The following is a 14,883-nucleotide window of genomic DNA, read 5'->3' as shown; positions in this document are numbered from 1 at the left end:
TATCCACCTCCAACCCTTTCAACCCCTTTGAGCTTCTTGGAGAACTTTGGAGGGATAGTAAGTCAGAGATCTAATGAGATGAAGGAGAAATCTCCTCTCTAGTTGCTATCTTGAGAGGGCATAACAGCCAGTTAGCCCAAACAGACTCAGCTTTGAATATATATATGCTCGTCTACTTCCTCCTTTGAGATTTGGCCTGTGGGTATAGAGATGAGAGAAGGAGCATGAGGACATGTTTCAGGAATGGCAGTACTGGGCATCTGTTGTGGCCTACTTCCAAAAAAGGTACCACCTTCCTGGAGTCTTGGACCTCCTACAACTACTACTGATGTTCCTCTTTCTACACACCCAGCCTACCTACCATCTTATTTCTGGTGACAGAAATAAGAACAGCTGCCAACTCTTGGTTGGCTCTAATAATTTAAGTTTGAGGGTGGAGACTTGGCCAAGGTGGGACAACTAAGTGAGAAAAAAGGCAAAAAGGGGATTGAGTGTTATATGGTAATTTGCTCAGAGTCTCTTGAGTCCCGGAGACAGTGTGGGGCTAGTTTTTCTGTACCTGCAGGATATGAAGGGGAACTCCCTTTTTCCACTGTTATATAAAATATTGTCTAGAAATGCTGGTCCTGTATCCATGGAATTCTAATCATTCTAATGCAATATTTCTAACTACAATATTAGGGGAACCTTTTTGACTTCCTCCGGCTCACAGGATGGCGTGGATCCAAGGTGCTTTATTTTGGCGACCATCTCTACAGTGACCTGGCGGTGAGAGCTTTGGGCATAATCCTCTGGGTCATGAAGAGAGGATTGGGTGGAAGTTGGGTCTTTTAGCTTTTCTTCCGAGCTCTAGGACAAGAGTGGGCTGAGTTTGGCGTGTAATGTCTCTCATGATCCTATAAATCTTTTCCATTATGTCTCTTTGCCCCAGGACCTGATGCTGCGGCATGGCTGGCGGACAGGGGCCATAGTTCCTGAGCTAGAAACGGAGACAAAAATGGTCAACACAGAGCAATACTCCCAAGCACTCACTTGGCTACAAGCCTTAACTGGATTGCTGGAGCGAATGCAGGTAAGGTTAAAAATCAAGATGCTGCTTGGCTGCTAGGAACAGAAGGGGGAAGATCCCAAATTCTTGATGGAACCAGTGTGGAAGAAAAATGCTCCCTGAGTAACGTAGGGCAGGGAATACTTAAAACAGCGTCACAGTCAGTTGCTCTCAGGCCAGTTAGCTTAGAATCAATGGGACCTGAGAGACTAATGAGCTTCAGGGGAAAGTAAAATTGATTCTAGGGGAAGCTAGTTTAGTGTGTGTTGAGAGATGATGGGACAGTAATTACAGGGCTGTCTTAACATTTTGGTTCTTGTTCCTGAAAAGATGTTTCAAGATCCCGAATCCCAGCAGGTGCTGCAGGACTGGATGAAGGAGCGCCAGGAACTCAGGTATTTTATTTCTTCTCCCTCCTTTTTCAGGGGCTTCGGTATGCTGGTTCAGACTTACAAATTAGCTACTTTCCTGCTTGCCCATTAACAAATAGGAACTGCCTCCATCCTACTGAACACAGAGGTTTTAAGCTTTTTCTTACAACGTGAAATTGTATGCAATACTCTGTTGCTCTTTTCAGCATTAAAGTATGAGCACTCAGGCCTCCAAATCCTGCAGAGTTAATTGGGACCTTAATTGGTGGTTTTGCCTTTTTTTTGGTGGTTTTAATCTTTTTGTTTAATTCTAGCTCCTTTTTAGTTTGACAATTTATTTCTGCTTTTTGGTTTCTTCACCTCTCCTGGATTCATGATTTCCCACCAGCTTTGTTACAGTTGGTATAATTTTACCCCCACTCAATTAACTGATCTAGTTTTTTTAAAAAGTTATTTATCTTTACTTCAGTTTAGTCAGGATCCAACCCCTGATTCTCTTTACGCTGTTGGAACAAAGCTTAGAATTTATTTTATCTTTTCCACTTTCTCTCCCCAGCATCAAATCTATATTTAAATTTCTCTTGGATGTAGACTTATCTCTACATAGTGTTACTTTGTAAAGTATAACAAAGATTTATATTATAGCATTGGCCTTTGTACATTGTCCAATTGTGCTTAAGCTATAGCTCTCATCGTCCACAACTAAGCATCCATTCCAACAGCAAGAATAAAACTTTATTTTGGTTATAGACCAGTCAGCAGCAAGTTTTTTTGCTCTTCTCTCTGGTATACCTTATTTTCTAAAACACATTTGATTAGCAATGTGGAAAACAGAATTGTGAATTAGATACGCCTCTTTTCAAGTTTCATTTAAAGTTTTAATAGATTGGTTTCAGGCTGGTTACACAGGTCCAAACATGTCCTTTATTGCACATTTGTAATTTCCTCATGGAATTCTGTTTTGTCTTTACTTGACTGACTTATTTATCAGTCTCATTCACTCTTTCTGGATGGGCAAAGCCATGTAAATAGACTCTCTCATTGCTCCCTTAGAAGCCAAATCACCAGTTGCAATATCTTGAAAAACAGAGCAAATAAATCTCCAGTTAATCTGGAGCAGCTGATTTCTCCTTCTCCATTGCAAAAACCGCAGTTAGCTATTGGCCACAATTACATTGTCTTCTTGGTTCTAATGATTCTCCCCCCCCCCCTTCTCAATCATGTCTGATTATAATGAGACTGCCTAGACACGTCTCTGCAGTTTTCTTGGCAAGATTTTTCAGAAATAGTTTGCCTTTGGGGTCTTCCTAGGGCTGAGAGAAAATGATTAGTCCAAGGCCATCCAGCTGGTTTTTATGTCTAAGGCAGGACTAGAGTGCAGACTCCCGGTTTCTTGCCTGATGCCTTAACCACTGCACCAAAGTGGCTCTTATGACTTAAGGTAAAGGTAAAGGTTCCCCCGCACATGCGTGCTAGTCGTTTCCAACTCTAGGGGCCGGTGCTCATCTCCGTTTCAAAGCCGAAGAGCCAGCGCTTGTCCGAGGACATCTCCGTGGTCATGTGGCTGGCATGACTAGACGCCAAAGGCGCACAGAACGCTGTTACCTTCCCACTGTAGTGGTCCCTATTTTTCTACTTGCATTTTTACGTGCTTTCAAACTGCTAGGTTGGCAGAAGCTGGGACGAGTAACAGGCGCTCACTCTGTTACGCGGCACTCGGGATTCGACCCGCCAAACTGCCAACCTTCTGATCAACAAGCTCAGCATCCTAACCCACTGAGCCACCGCGTCCCTTTCTTATGACTTACCTCTTGCCAAATTCTACCACAAAACCAAGCTGTAAATGGCTAGTCATGGAATCCTGCTTGAGCTCCAGAAGAGAAACATGAGTTGATGGGGTTGGAGAACAGGGAGAGAAACATAAAGTTCGTCTCAAATCTTAAATATTCAGAAACTTTCTTGTAAAGCATGCATTAAATAGTCAAAGAAAAAGCGCCTTGGATGTAGAAAGTGACAAAGTAGGCAACAGAGCCTTTTTTGAAAATAGTGTTCAGGCTTCTGTACAAAGACTTAGCGGAAACAATGACCTTCATTCAGTTTTGGGAAATCTTCCCTGCCTGGTTTACATTAGTATAGCTTCTTAAATGGTATTCATAACATCATTTGTGAATTGCCTTTGTGCTGTTTGGAAACCTGGGGAATTGCTATTTGTTTAAGAACTATGTTCTGTTCTTACTGTCCTTTGATGCTTGGAGCTAGTTGAAATGTCATAGCTAATTTAAACACACTTAAAAAAAAACCCCAGGCATGACTGGCAGTTTTAACAGCTCTGCTCCTGCCTTATGCTGAGAATAATTATTCTGCTGCTGTGTGGTGTGAGCAATAGCTTCCTTTTGCACAGGTGCACCTTGACACGTATAGACACTGAAAATTCCATGAAAGAATTATAAGCACAGGCCTTGCTTTTGTGAATCATATCCCATTTAATAAGGGTGGTGTTTGTGTCTGTAGAATTGCCCTCTCCTTTGGTCTTTATGCTCTAGGCATGACATAAACTCTTTTAGATTATAGTAGGGCTACGGATTGTTTTAACCACTGAGTTGGTTAAAACTCAGGTTGTTGGTTAGCTCAGATTGTCTGATAATAAAGCAAAGGAACTCTGTGCTTAGAAACTATAATACAGAAAATTCCTAATCACAAAATAAGTAAGTTTAATGATACAATACTATGAAACGGAATTCTCTGATACACTATAAATATAGCAGTGCAAAATTGACGAAGATAAATGGAAATGATCTGTGTGCAGTATGTAAGGTAAAACATTTCTTGGATTCTAATCTTACTTGGCTATGGGGAGGACTAATATGTTTTATATGCTTTGTCACTCCATACCCCAATCCTATTCAGCAGCAACTTTGTCTTTTGAATATTCAGGCATAATATCCAGACCTTAGTAATCTTTATAACCATAAAATAATGTTAGATCAATTCTAGAAATGAAAAGACAATTTGGAGTTAAGGGCAGGCAATGCATAATCCTTAGTGCCCTCTAATATTTTCTTTTAAGAAGCTACACATTGCAAGATAAAGTGCAATCTTTATTTGGAAAACAATCACTGGCTACACTGCAAGATTGTTAGAAAGTAGAAATGATGCCAGCTGCAGTTTCAATTTTGTACACATGCACATTTGCTCAGAATAAAATAGGAAAGTTGGTTGCTCAATACGTAGAAAACGTGGCAGAACCCAACCTTCTGATACTGGATATGCTGTGATTCGCTATGTCCACCCTAGAAACCCTGAGAACACCTAATTTACAGTTATGGCTTCAAGGTATAAAGGTAATGCAATGTAAAATCATGCATCTTAAATATTTGTATTAAATTAAAGCCTAGAATTCCTAGAAAATTGTTTGATTTAATCTGTGTAGTATTTTATTCAGATATTCCACCTTGCCAACTGAGTCATCTTTGGAGAACGAAATCCAGCAATCCTGATTCTCTGATCCCTCTTTCTTTTCTTTCTCCCCCTGCCTGCTGTTACAGGGCACTCACCAAGAACCTCTTCAACCCGCAGTTTGGCAGTATCTTTCGCACGTGCCACAACCCCACATACTTCTCTCGCCGCCTGTGCCGTTTTTCGGATGTCTACATGGCCTCCCTCAGCTGTTTGCTCAATTATGACCTCAACTACACCTTTTACCCACGACGTACCCCCTTGCAGCATGAGGCTCCCCTTTGGATGGATCAGCTCTGCACAGGCTGCATGAAGACTCCCTTCTTGGAAGAGATGGCACATATCCGCTAGGGACCAACTGGGGAGAAGTTTGCAGATGGTCGCACTCCTACTTTAGGGCAGTGATGGGATGGCTTAAATCTTATATGGTCCTTCATATTAGAATCAAAACTGTGGTCTGCGGTTACATGTCAGATTTACAAAGCAAGGGGCCTGTTAAGCCTTAGTGAATGCTTTTCGGCATTCATTTTTGCTTATGGATTTAAGACGTATTTTTGAGGCTAACACTGAGATTTAGCAAGTCTGGCTAAATTGTTCTTTGCTGAAACATCAGCGGCTTCCCAGCGAGCGCTATAAAAGAAGAGGCCCACGAGTGAAGCATTGTCTGCCCTTGTTGCCAGCTAGAGAGTTTGGAATGTCCATGTACACAGAGAGAAGGGGCTTTGGACTGGCCCAGAATCTGTTTGTTGGTTCTCCCTTAGGGTGAGTGCTTCTCCTAGACAAATATGCTCAGCGTATACTAGGTGGAAGACCTTGGTTTTGTTGATTGGTACACAAAGTTCTCGTTCCCTTGTAGAGCCACATATATTTCATAGCGTTTGAAGTTTACATTCCAACTGTGAGGTCTTTTTGTGCTTGTAATGGAGAGGAGAACAGGGTGGGAAAATGGGGTGAAGGGTGGGGGTTCCTGTCCTGTAGGCCCTGGGAAGGACAGGAGGTGCTATTGAGGGGATGGTATTTTTAGCTGATGACTGGAATATTTTAATGTTAATAAAAGAGCAGTGTGAAATCCATGGCTGATTTGTGTTCTGAAGTTGAGGAATGAGAGCAGGAGCTAAACAGTTATGAGTGTTGTTCGCCATCATGGTATTTTTCTATTCTTTTTGCAAATTTTATATTTTTATTAGTTTATCAAAGTATACAAAAATACAAAGCAAAATTAAAACAAGGGGAAAATAAGGGAGGAAGAGGGGAAGAGGAAAAAGTGTAAGGGAAAAGGGAAAACAAAAAGAAAACCATTGACTTCCGACTTCTTTTGGCACAGTAGAATAAGGTCAACATACAACCTCAACTTTTTACTTTTACATAATATATACTAGCCATTTCTATAACAACAAACCTATCTAATCAGCAAAACCTAAAGTCAAAGATTCATTTTTTCTACCAAAAGCACAAAGTCCAAAAGCTGTTTCCAAGTAGAAACAAAATTAATTGTATTCTTTCCTTTGGTCAAAGCAGTCAATTTCACCACCTCTGCTAACTCCCATCAACTTTTGCAGCCACTCGTCCATTGTGGGAATGAAAACATCCTTACATTTCTGTGCATAAAGTATTCTTACTGCTGTCAACATATATAAGATCAAAATTCCAGTTCTTTTTCAAGTTCTTTATCCATTAAGCCTGAAAGAAAAATCTCTGGTTTTATCTTTATATTCATCTAAGAATCTTCTGTATTAAAATGTGAATCCAACTCCAGTATTTCTTTGCTTTGTCACATATCCACCAAAAGTGATAAAAAGTTCCTTCTTTATATTTGCATTCCCAACATTCATTTGAAGTACCTTTAAACATTCTTTCACAATTTTTCTGGTGTTAGATACCATATAAAAATCATGCAATGCTTTCTTTACACACGTACATTTTCAGAGTGTCTACAGCTCTATAATGGAGACATTTAGGAATGTAATGCCACCTACTGACTATATGTATAATTTGCAAGTAATAGCCATATACTGGGGAGAAAGGTTTTTTTTTTTAAAAAAAAAGATTAAAATCTCATTCAGAATTAGGATATCTTCACTTTGCATTTTATTTGTAATTTATGATTATCTATCTCTAGAAGTTAGTAATTTGTTTCATGGCAAGACTGCTCGTAGGCAGTGCAGGATGATTAGGAAATCATTGCATGCCACATCATTTGCCAGAACCGTCTCTGTACAAACCTGTGACCACTAGATAGTAAAGGCATAGTAAGTCAACCAGTAGCTTTTCAAGTAGGTAGATTTGACCCTTCATCCAATTCGCAATGATAGAAGGGTGCTTGTTATTTGCTATGCAGTCACATGTCTGCAGTCTTAAATGGGTTTATGTTTTAAAGTCTCAATGGTTTTGAATAAAAGCATCTTGCACCCATGCTTCTAGCAAAAACATATATATCTCTTTGTCTGATCCAACTCACAACAGAGCCACCTGTTTTCTCCCATCCTGGTACATTATATACCACAAATTACAGAAAGTCAATAGCTTATTAATTTTTTCCATTGCTTCCTGTGGATTTTTATTTTTTTACAACAAAATAAGGAAAATTGCACTGCTTGGACCAAGTAAAACTGAACCTACCATCTTAAACTTGAATAGAACTCAGTACTACAAGCTTCACTACCTGTTGTGAAGTACAGAATCAAAGGTGATCAAAGACGGAGTTCACAATATGAAGCTGTGCATTGTGCTTAGCGCAGTAGCTCTGAAATGAACTGAAAATAGTAGAAAGGAAGGAAGACGTTATCATTAAGTCATTTGGTCATTTTAAATCAAATTAAAAGATGCTAGTTCCCCTCTTGGAAAAAGACCTTTCCACAATTGGTGGACACCACCCACTGATCCCCAGTGGTCAATTTGTGTCCAACAATAGCTAGCTACTTGCCATAATAAGAGTCTTAGCTGTGAGCTTGCCCTTACAGCATGAGGCCTGAGGTAGGTTTCTGGACTGAGCATCTTTAGGAGTCCTGGCTCTGTTTCTGCTCGGTTGCCTAGAGTGGGATCTTGTTTCACTCTTGCTGGCTTTCTGCTTCCCCCAGCACATGCTGGGGGTGGCAGACCAGAAAGACGCAGCAGGAGAGACAATTGGAGATCATGTAATTGTTTCACCCGGTTGGGATGGCAGCATCTGGGCCACCCAATCTCTTCATGGGGGAGATGGGAGCTAGGGAGCTTCCAAACATCCATTTGCCTGGATTCCGGGTGGAACAGACGGGCAGTGTGACATGGCAGCAGGACACGGCCGGCAACTGGACACGTCTGGAAGGGTCTGGTGAGAGCAACTGGCTGTGGATTGATGAGGTGGATGCTGTTGCAAGGAAGTAACTAAGAGGATGGAATGATATAAGTAAAGTTTAGTGGCTAAAAAGTTCATAATGTTTTTTTAAAGAGTATTCAAGTATGTCTTGTGGGAAGTTTAAGAAAACATTTTAAGTGGGATTGTGTTAATTTATTTCCTTACCGCGTCACCTCTATCTAAATAAAATTATTAACGCTACAAAAATCCATTTAGCAGAAGTGAAACTGAAATGAATAAATACCTCAGCTTTTAAATAATGTTGATGTCTCCTGGGTATTTAAGCCACTATATTTTTTCCACTCTTCAGTAGCAGGGAACCTAATTTCACTGAGAGCTTAGATAAATATACTAACATACTTCTGAAATAGAAATCAAAAAGATAAGCATTAAATTAAAATGGAAAATATAATGTAAGAGCACCATGCATCAAGGGATACTGACACTAAGATTTGAGAAATACACATGCTTTAAATGCAATTTTTATAGTTAATCAGAAGACATACAGGTATTTAAGGAACTAAAACTAAACCGGTGACCCAGGTATGGTCCTAATTTTAAAAAGAAGCATGATGGTGCATAGGAAAAAAAAGTGAGAATGAAGCCATCCAAATGGGGAAAGGTTGACCTGCCATCTCCCACCAAGAGCCCTGTCCCCCATTTCCTCCCCATCATTAGGACTTCCGACCAGCTCTGGCTTTGGGCCAAATCTCAGGTCCTGGCTTTCATCCCCCATCCCACACCATGGAATCCATTAATTATGGTGAGTGCTTGTTAAGGTGTGTGTTTGGGGAGGGCCGTCTAGAAGTAGTCTCTCGCTTCTACAGCCCAGTGAACTCAATTCCGCTTCTCCCTTCCTTCTAGCTGCTCGCTCAGAAACCACATCCAGGGGTGCTGAGGCCCAGCCTGTCACCACTTTGCGGGTCAGAAACCCCAGCAAAACCGCTGGAAACCAGCAGCACCTGCACCGGGAGTTGCTGTTCACCCATCGCAAGTATGGAAGCTCTGGCTTCTGTGGACCATTGTTGATGTATCCCCTAAGACTTTTGCAGATTGTCTGTGTACTTTCTCTCTGAAATAAATTATTGTTTATTGTTGGGAGAAAGCTTGATACCCTTGCTGGAAGAAATCTATTTTATGATTTGTCATTTTGTTGCTGAGAAAATTCCATTTGTTTCTTGCTCCTCCAATTCTGTTTACTTTTTACTTCATATGACATTGTGCAGGTGACACAGACACTGCTCCCCCCCGTCATCACCATTGCCTCACTTTCCCTGCCATTCTCATCTGTTGTTTCAAGTCTCCAAAATATAGCTGTTACTCTGCAAGCCACAAGTAGAGGTATCCATAGGCCAAATTGCTGTATACTTCTTAACCGTGTATTGATGGGAAGCCACGTTAGTTGGTCAAAACAAAAATATCAAAGAAGCTCCTGCGCTGAAGGCCCAAAAAATATGTACGGTTTTATAGCCATATACTTTCATGATCATTCACATTATCCATTCTGCCACCTTTTGCCAAAGCAAAGTTGCTACTCTTTAAAATGCTACATTTTATATATAAATCCTAAATATTTCAACTGTTTAGGAATCAATAGTCTGCATTTTGAGGAAGAGATGTACATTATTCTTTTTCCTCCTTAGCAGGGGAGAATATGTACCAAATATGTATCTCATGGGGAAGAACTTTTCAAAGTAAGAGACCTAGCATGCTGTTGCAAAAGCTGATCTGACCACCCCAAGCAACCATACAGTTATTATTTGAAAATGAAATGCTCTCTCCTAAGACATCACCAAAATATCAGGGCATCCACAAAGCCTATTAAAATAAAAACAATAATGTACTTTCTGCAAGGGAGAGTCTTAAAAAACCTTGTATAAGGTAGCAGAGCAAATATTTTGTTGGAGGTGTAACAAAAAAAACCATTTTCCTTAGGTAATTGTAGAATAAGTAGGGTTGGCTGGCTCAAAGTCATCCAACCAAAACACCTGTGCATAACGGAGGGCCAGAACTCAATATCCTGGTTTCTAATCCAACACCTTAACCATTACATCAAAAGGTTCTGCAATAAGATTGCCACAGTCACTGACTACCACAGATGCCTAAATGTATTCAAATTAATCCTTTGTTTCAGGTGAACATATTTTACCTTGTGTTTTCAGTTTGATAGAAATAATGAGATTGTGTGAGAAAAGCAGCAATGAACAGGAGTCATTCCTTATCCACATTTGTGTATCATGTATGTGTGTGTATGTGTCTCTATCTATCTATCTGTCTATCTATCTAGCTAGCTAGCTAGCTAGCTATCATCATCATCATCATCTATCTATATCTATCTGCATACACAGTTGTGTTAATATAGCATTAATAATATATGTATCTAGTAGGCCCTTCAGTTGTATAGTATCTGCCTGTTTTTATCTATGAATGCAGTTTCACCCTCTCCAAACAGTTCACTTCATACCCAGGCTGGCCATATAGGCCAAATAATGTCCTTTCTACCAGCAAAATCCTCCCAATGCCAACCCTACAATCTTCCCCCTGGGAGTAAGACACACACACACACACACACACACACACACACACAGAGAGAGAGAGAGAGAGAGAGAGAGAGAGAGAGAGAGAGAGAGAGAGAGAGAGAGAGTGTCTGGACTTACTTCTGAGTGGACATGCATAGGATTACATGAATTGTAACTTGACTCACATTCCCAGCCCATGAGACACAGCGGGAGTCACCTTTCTTTCCTTTGCTGGCCCCCAGCCAGACTGGGCTTTGATCACCAGTAGGTTTTTCAAGCTTCATTTGCTGGCCTATTTCTTGAGGTCTAAAAGAGGATGGTTTTAAATTGATATCTGTTCTACTACTTCTCTAAGGTGTACTCTATAAAGGAGGGAGAGAATCACAGCCAAATTCTCATATATCCCCCACCCCCCTTTAAGCCAGAATAACACATTAATTCTCTGTTATTGTGCTTCACCCCTATTCAGTCACTGAACCAGCAGTAGATAAACAAGAGCTAAAATGTAAAGCAATGGTGGTAGGGCATTTTTTCTTCCCATCCTCATATACCTCATTTTGTATAAATAACAGTCCTCCCCTATTCTTCTGCTATCTTTTTCTTTTCCTTTGATGACCATCAGCGGACTTATTTAGCAGAGGCAGCAGGAACCCACTGCAACCACAGACTTTCATCAATTTTGCTTGGTTGTTAATGCTACAAGGAAAAAATGATGGAGAGGTGTCATATTTTTTTGTTCTTTTAGTTTTCTATGCAGATTTTGAACCAACCAGGTCATAGCTGTCCCAAGGATGCTTTTCCAAAGGCAACAGGACTTTCTTGGTTTTTTTCTCTGAAAACATTTCGCTTCTCATCCAAGAATCTTCTTCAGTTTGTGAAGAAAAAATCCAGTTGCCTTTGGAAAAGCCCCTTTGGGGTGTCCTTTTATTTACAAGTTAATTTATCTACTTGGTGGTGGTATCATCTAGAGCAGAGGCCCCCAACCTTTTGGACACCAGGGACCGTTCCATGGAGAAAGGTTTTTCCATGGACCGGAATGTGTGTGTTTTTGTGGGCTGCCTGCATCCCACAGATGGGGATTTGCTTGTTTGTGTGGATCGGTTGCTGGCATGCCACGGATTGGTACTGGTCCACGAACCGGGGGTTGGGGACCCCTGAACTAGAGTATCAGGCAGACACTCTTACAAACCCAAAAGGAAGCTGGCAATGGAGGTAGACCGGTGGTGGTGAGCAATACAGTAGATGGAGCAGTAAGCTATCAATTCTGAAAATTCTGAAGTTAACATCAAACTTGGAGACTCCACTGTAGGCAAGATTAGGGTAGTTGAGACACCATCCTGGATGAAAGCAACATAATGCCACTAAGGAATCAACAGGACAATTCAAGGGAGTCATCATGTTGCAAATTAATGGCTTAGATACCTGAAGATGCTGATAGGTTTACTATCTTAGTGGCAACAAGGCTGAGCTCTGAGGGCCTGTGATTGAAGGAAAAGAATCCCATGTAAGACGACCTGTTCTTGAATACCTTTAGGCACTTCAGACCTCTGCTCTATTTATTCAGAAATAAATCTTGGTCTTTACTCAGATATTAAAAGTACATGTAGTACTTGCAGTCCTAATTTGTAAGAATGCCAAAACTCATAGCAAATTTCCTTACAATCCATAGCAGGTTTAAAAAGCTTTTATGACTCAGGAAGCTAGACAATAATTATTGTTTCTTCTCTTAAAGAACAATGGAATATACACAGTAGGAAGGGAAAGTTTGTTATTTCACCAGTTTCAGTACCAGATCCATTTAATGTTGTTATAAAATTAACATTTACATATCCAGTTTGTGTTTTTTTCAAAGGGCTGAAACCACGAGTTGATATAAAACCAAAAGCAAATATCTTCAATGTTTGTTGATACATCTAGGAATATTTCTTGTTTTCTTAGCATGCTCAGCTTCAGCTTAGATGGTTTTCAGATTTCCCCCCAGAGAACTTTGTGAACCATTGTTTTGTGAGAGATAACTATGTATTTTTTAAAAAAAATATAGCCTTATGCCCAATCATTCTTTACATCCGATATGTTGAGAATTATGAACGAGTTGTTCACCAACTTAGACAATACTTGGGATAATTATGCTGAAATATGGGAATCCTTTATTGAAACTTGTGTATAATTGCATACAGTTCATACAGTACACACACAATACACACACACACACACACAATTTTCTTCTCTTTGTTCTGGTTGCTATAGCACTTTTCTTCTCTGTTCCTGGTCTAAATTGTTACATTATTAGGCAAACTAAGCCAGAATGAGAATGTTTATTGTTAAAGGGAAACAACTGTTGTCTGTTTTTATATGGGCTGTCTTGGCTTCATGTATTATCTTGTTGATGGGCTCAGTGAGGGTGGATGCTTGTCACAACCATTTATCTGTGCAGGTTAGGATGAGTGAAATCCCTGTATTGTGTCAATCTCCCTTCTCAGAGGCCTGAGCCTTCGATCAAAGCCAGAGCTGCTCCAGGTTCTAGAGCATCGGAATCGGTGCCGGGATGGGACAGAAAGTGGCTTGAAACCATCCCCCCTTGAGCAGGAGCTTTTGCGCTGGCAGCAGAGACGGGAACAGGTAAGGGGGTCAAGTCACTGGGATGGTCTCCCTACAGTTCTTGTAGGCAGTGACAGGAAATGCCTGGCAGTGGAACCTTCAAGGATATCTGACAGAAGTATTCTTTCTTGTCTGCAGCATCAACAGCAGGAAGCAACAGGGGATCCTGGTGGGAGCCAACCAGAGTTTGTAAGAGTCCGGGAGAAATTACGAAGGACACAGCAGCAACAGGATCCCTCTCCCCAGCATGCATCCCCTTCCTTGATATCTGTTCCCTTCCCGCGCCTTCCTCACCCCAACAGAAAGCCCTCCCAGGTCCCAGTCAAGCACCCTCCTGTAGCCCTATAGGCTGCGGCTTCACATCCTCGGAGTTCCCTCAAGGCCTCTACTGTTACCTCAGTCCCATCAAAACATTCTGTGCTGCCACCACATGGCTGTGTGGAGAAATCACAATGTGGGCAGTCAGACCCTCCTACCCTATGATGTATTTCCTTTTCCCTCCCCTTTCTGGGATGGACTTCCTCCTCCTTTGTCCCTAGAAAGTCCATTCTCTTTTAGTCTGAAGACATGGGGTAACTTGCAGACTCAATATGCAGTTCCTGGGAATACTACCATTTTCTAACTATTCTGGATCGAGGCTGTTGTACTTTAATTAATCTCTTGTTAAGAATTCTATGGTCTGTATAAACAGATATCATTAACAGATCTCTCCAGATAGTTTTGAACTTGTAGAGACACCTTTTATCATATAGAAATACCTTTATTGCATGTATAGTTGAATACAGTAGGTGGATGCATTCAAATGACCTTTGTACAGCATTTCCAAGATATTTCCAAGGTATCTCTAAGGTTAGAAAATGGTAGCATTCCCAGGAACTGCATATTGAGTCTGCAAGTTACCCCATGTCTTCAGACTAAAAGAGAATGGACTCTCTAGGGACAAAGGAGGAGGAAGTCCATCCCAGAAAGGGGAGGGAAAAGGAAATACATCATAGGGTAGGAGGGTCTGACTGCCCACATTGTGATTTCTCCACACAGCCACGTGGTGGCAGCACACATTCCCTTGCCAATAATGCATGACTGCCTTCCAACCATGCCCCTGCTACCAAGAATGCTTCATCAGGTGGTTTACACATAACATCAAGCTGTAAAGTGTTCATTTTGGGGTTAGCAGCTTATTCAACAACCTTGGTTTAAAAACCTGGCTTAACATTACATGGGAATGCAGTTCCTTGCTCCTGTTCTTCCAGATTTGGGGAGGGAATCTCAGAAGGATGTGAACTTTGTCTCCACTCCCGAGTGTGAAAACAGAAAGGAAAAAGGTTGGCCAAGTGTGTGAATTCCATTTCTTTCTTTTTAGTGGTCTATGAAAGAATTTTTTTAAAATCCCATAAACACTAAAAAAAGACTTCTGGCTTAATGTCATCTTTATTTACACGGCCGACCAAATCAAAATGATGAAAGCTATGGGGAAACCTTTCAGCTATTTGACCTTAAAAAGATTTGGAGTTATGGAAGGGTGAGCAATGTCTACATAGAAATGGTGATTATCTAGAC

General features: G+C 40.8%; 2 protein-coding genes across 5 annotated transcripts in view; both read left to right on the top strand.

The window, feature by feature from the left end:
• LOC308662129 (5'-nucleotidase domain-containing protein 2-like) overlaps positions 1-6,630 on the top strand; it is a 29,219-nt gene extending 22,589 nt beyond the window's left edge. The window contains exons 11-14 of the mRNA XM_081317611.1: positions 682-768; positions 932-1,072; positions 1,379-1,443; positions 4,965-6,630. Coding sequence (XP_081173737.1) covers positions 682-768; positions 932-1,072; positions 1,379-1,443; positions 4,965-5,226 — 555 coding nt within the window. The 3' untranslated portion in view covers positions 5,227-6,630. The remainder of the gene's footprint in view (positions 1-681; positions 769-931; positions 1,073-1,378; positions 1,444-4,964) is intronic.
• An 890-nt stretch (positions 6,631-7,520) lies between these two features.
• LOC308661942 (uncharacterized protein) lies at positions 7,521-14,734 on the top strand. 4 transcript variants are annotated; one of them, XM_081317227.1, is made up of 4 exons: positions 7,521-8,185; positions 9,074-9,203; positions 13,209-13,347; positions 13,465-14,734. In XM_081317227.1, exons 1-4 carry the CDS (start codon positions 8,032-8,034, stop codon positions 13,672-13,674), a joined length of 633 nt encoding a protein of 210 aa, XP_081173353.1. In that variant the 5' UTR covers positions 7,521-8,031; the 3' UTR covers positions 13,675-14,734. The 4 variants fall into 4 exon arrangements, 3 of the variants coding, with proteins under 3 accessions (XP_081173353.1, XP_081173352.1, XP_081173354.1); XM_081317226.1 differs by having other exon boundaries at positions 13,209-14,734; XR_014025059.1 differs by adding an exon at positions 9,436-9,550 and having other exon boundaries at positions 8,072-9,203; positions 13,209-13,608.
• The last annotated feature ends 149 nt before the right edge of the window (positions 14,735-14,883 follow it).

The sequence above is a fragment of the Vipera berus genome (genome assembly GCF_964194415.1).
Source record: "Vipera berus genome assembly, chromosome: 2".
In the NCBI taxonomy this organism is placed as follows: domain Eukaryota; kingdom Metazoa; phylum Chordata; class Lepidosauria; order Squamata; family Viperidae; genus Vipera; species Vipera berus.
Note: the sequence above shows the minus strand (reverse complement) of the source record. Positions and strands in the feature narration are given on the sequence as shown.

Excerpts from the sequence above, each read along its gene's own strand:
- LOC308661942 (XM_081317226.1), top strand. The coding sequence starts at position 8,032 with ATGGCAGCATCTGGGCCACCCAATCTCTTCATGGGGGAGATGGGAGCT. Across the intron at positions 8,186-9,073 it reads GACACGTCTGGAAGGGTCTG|CTGCTCGCTCAGAAACCACA; the intron begins GTGAGAGCAACT and ends CCTTCCTTCTAG. Across the intron at positions 9,204-13,208 it reads TTGCTGTTCACCCATCGCAA|AGGCCTGAGCCTTCGATCAA; the intron begins GTATGGAAGCTC and ends CTCCCTTCTCAG.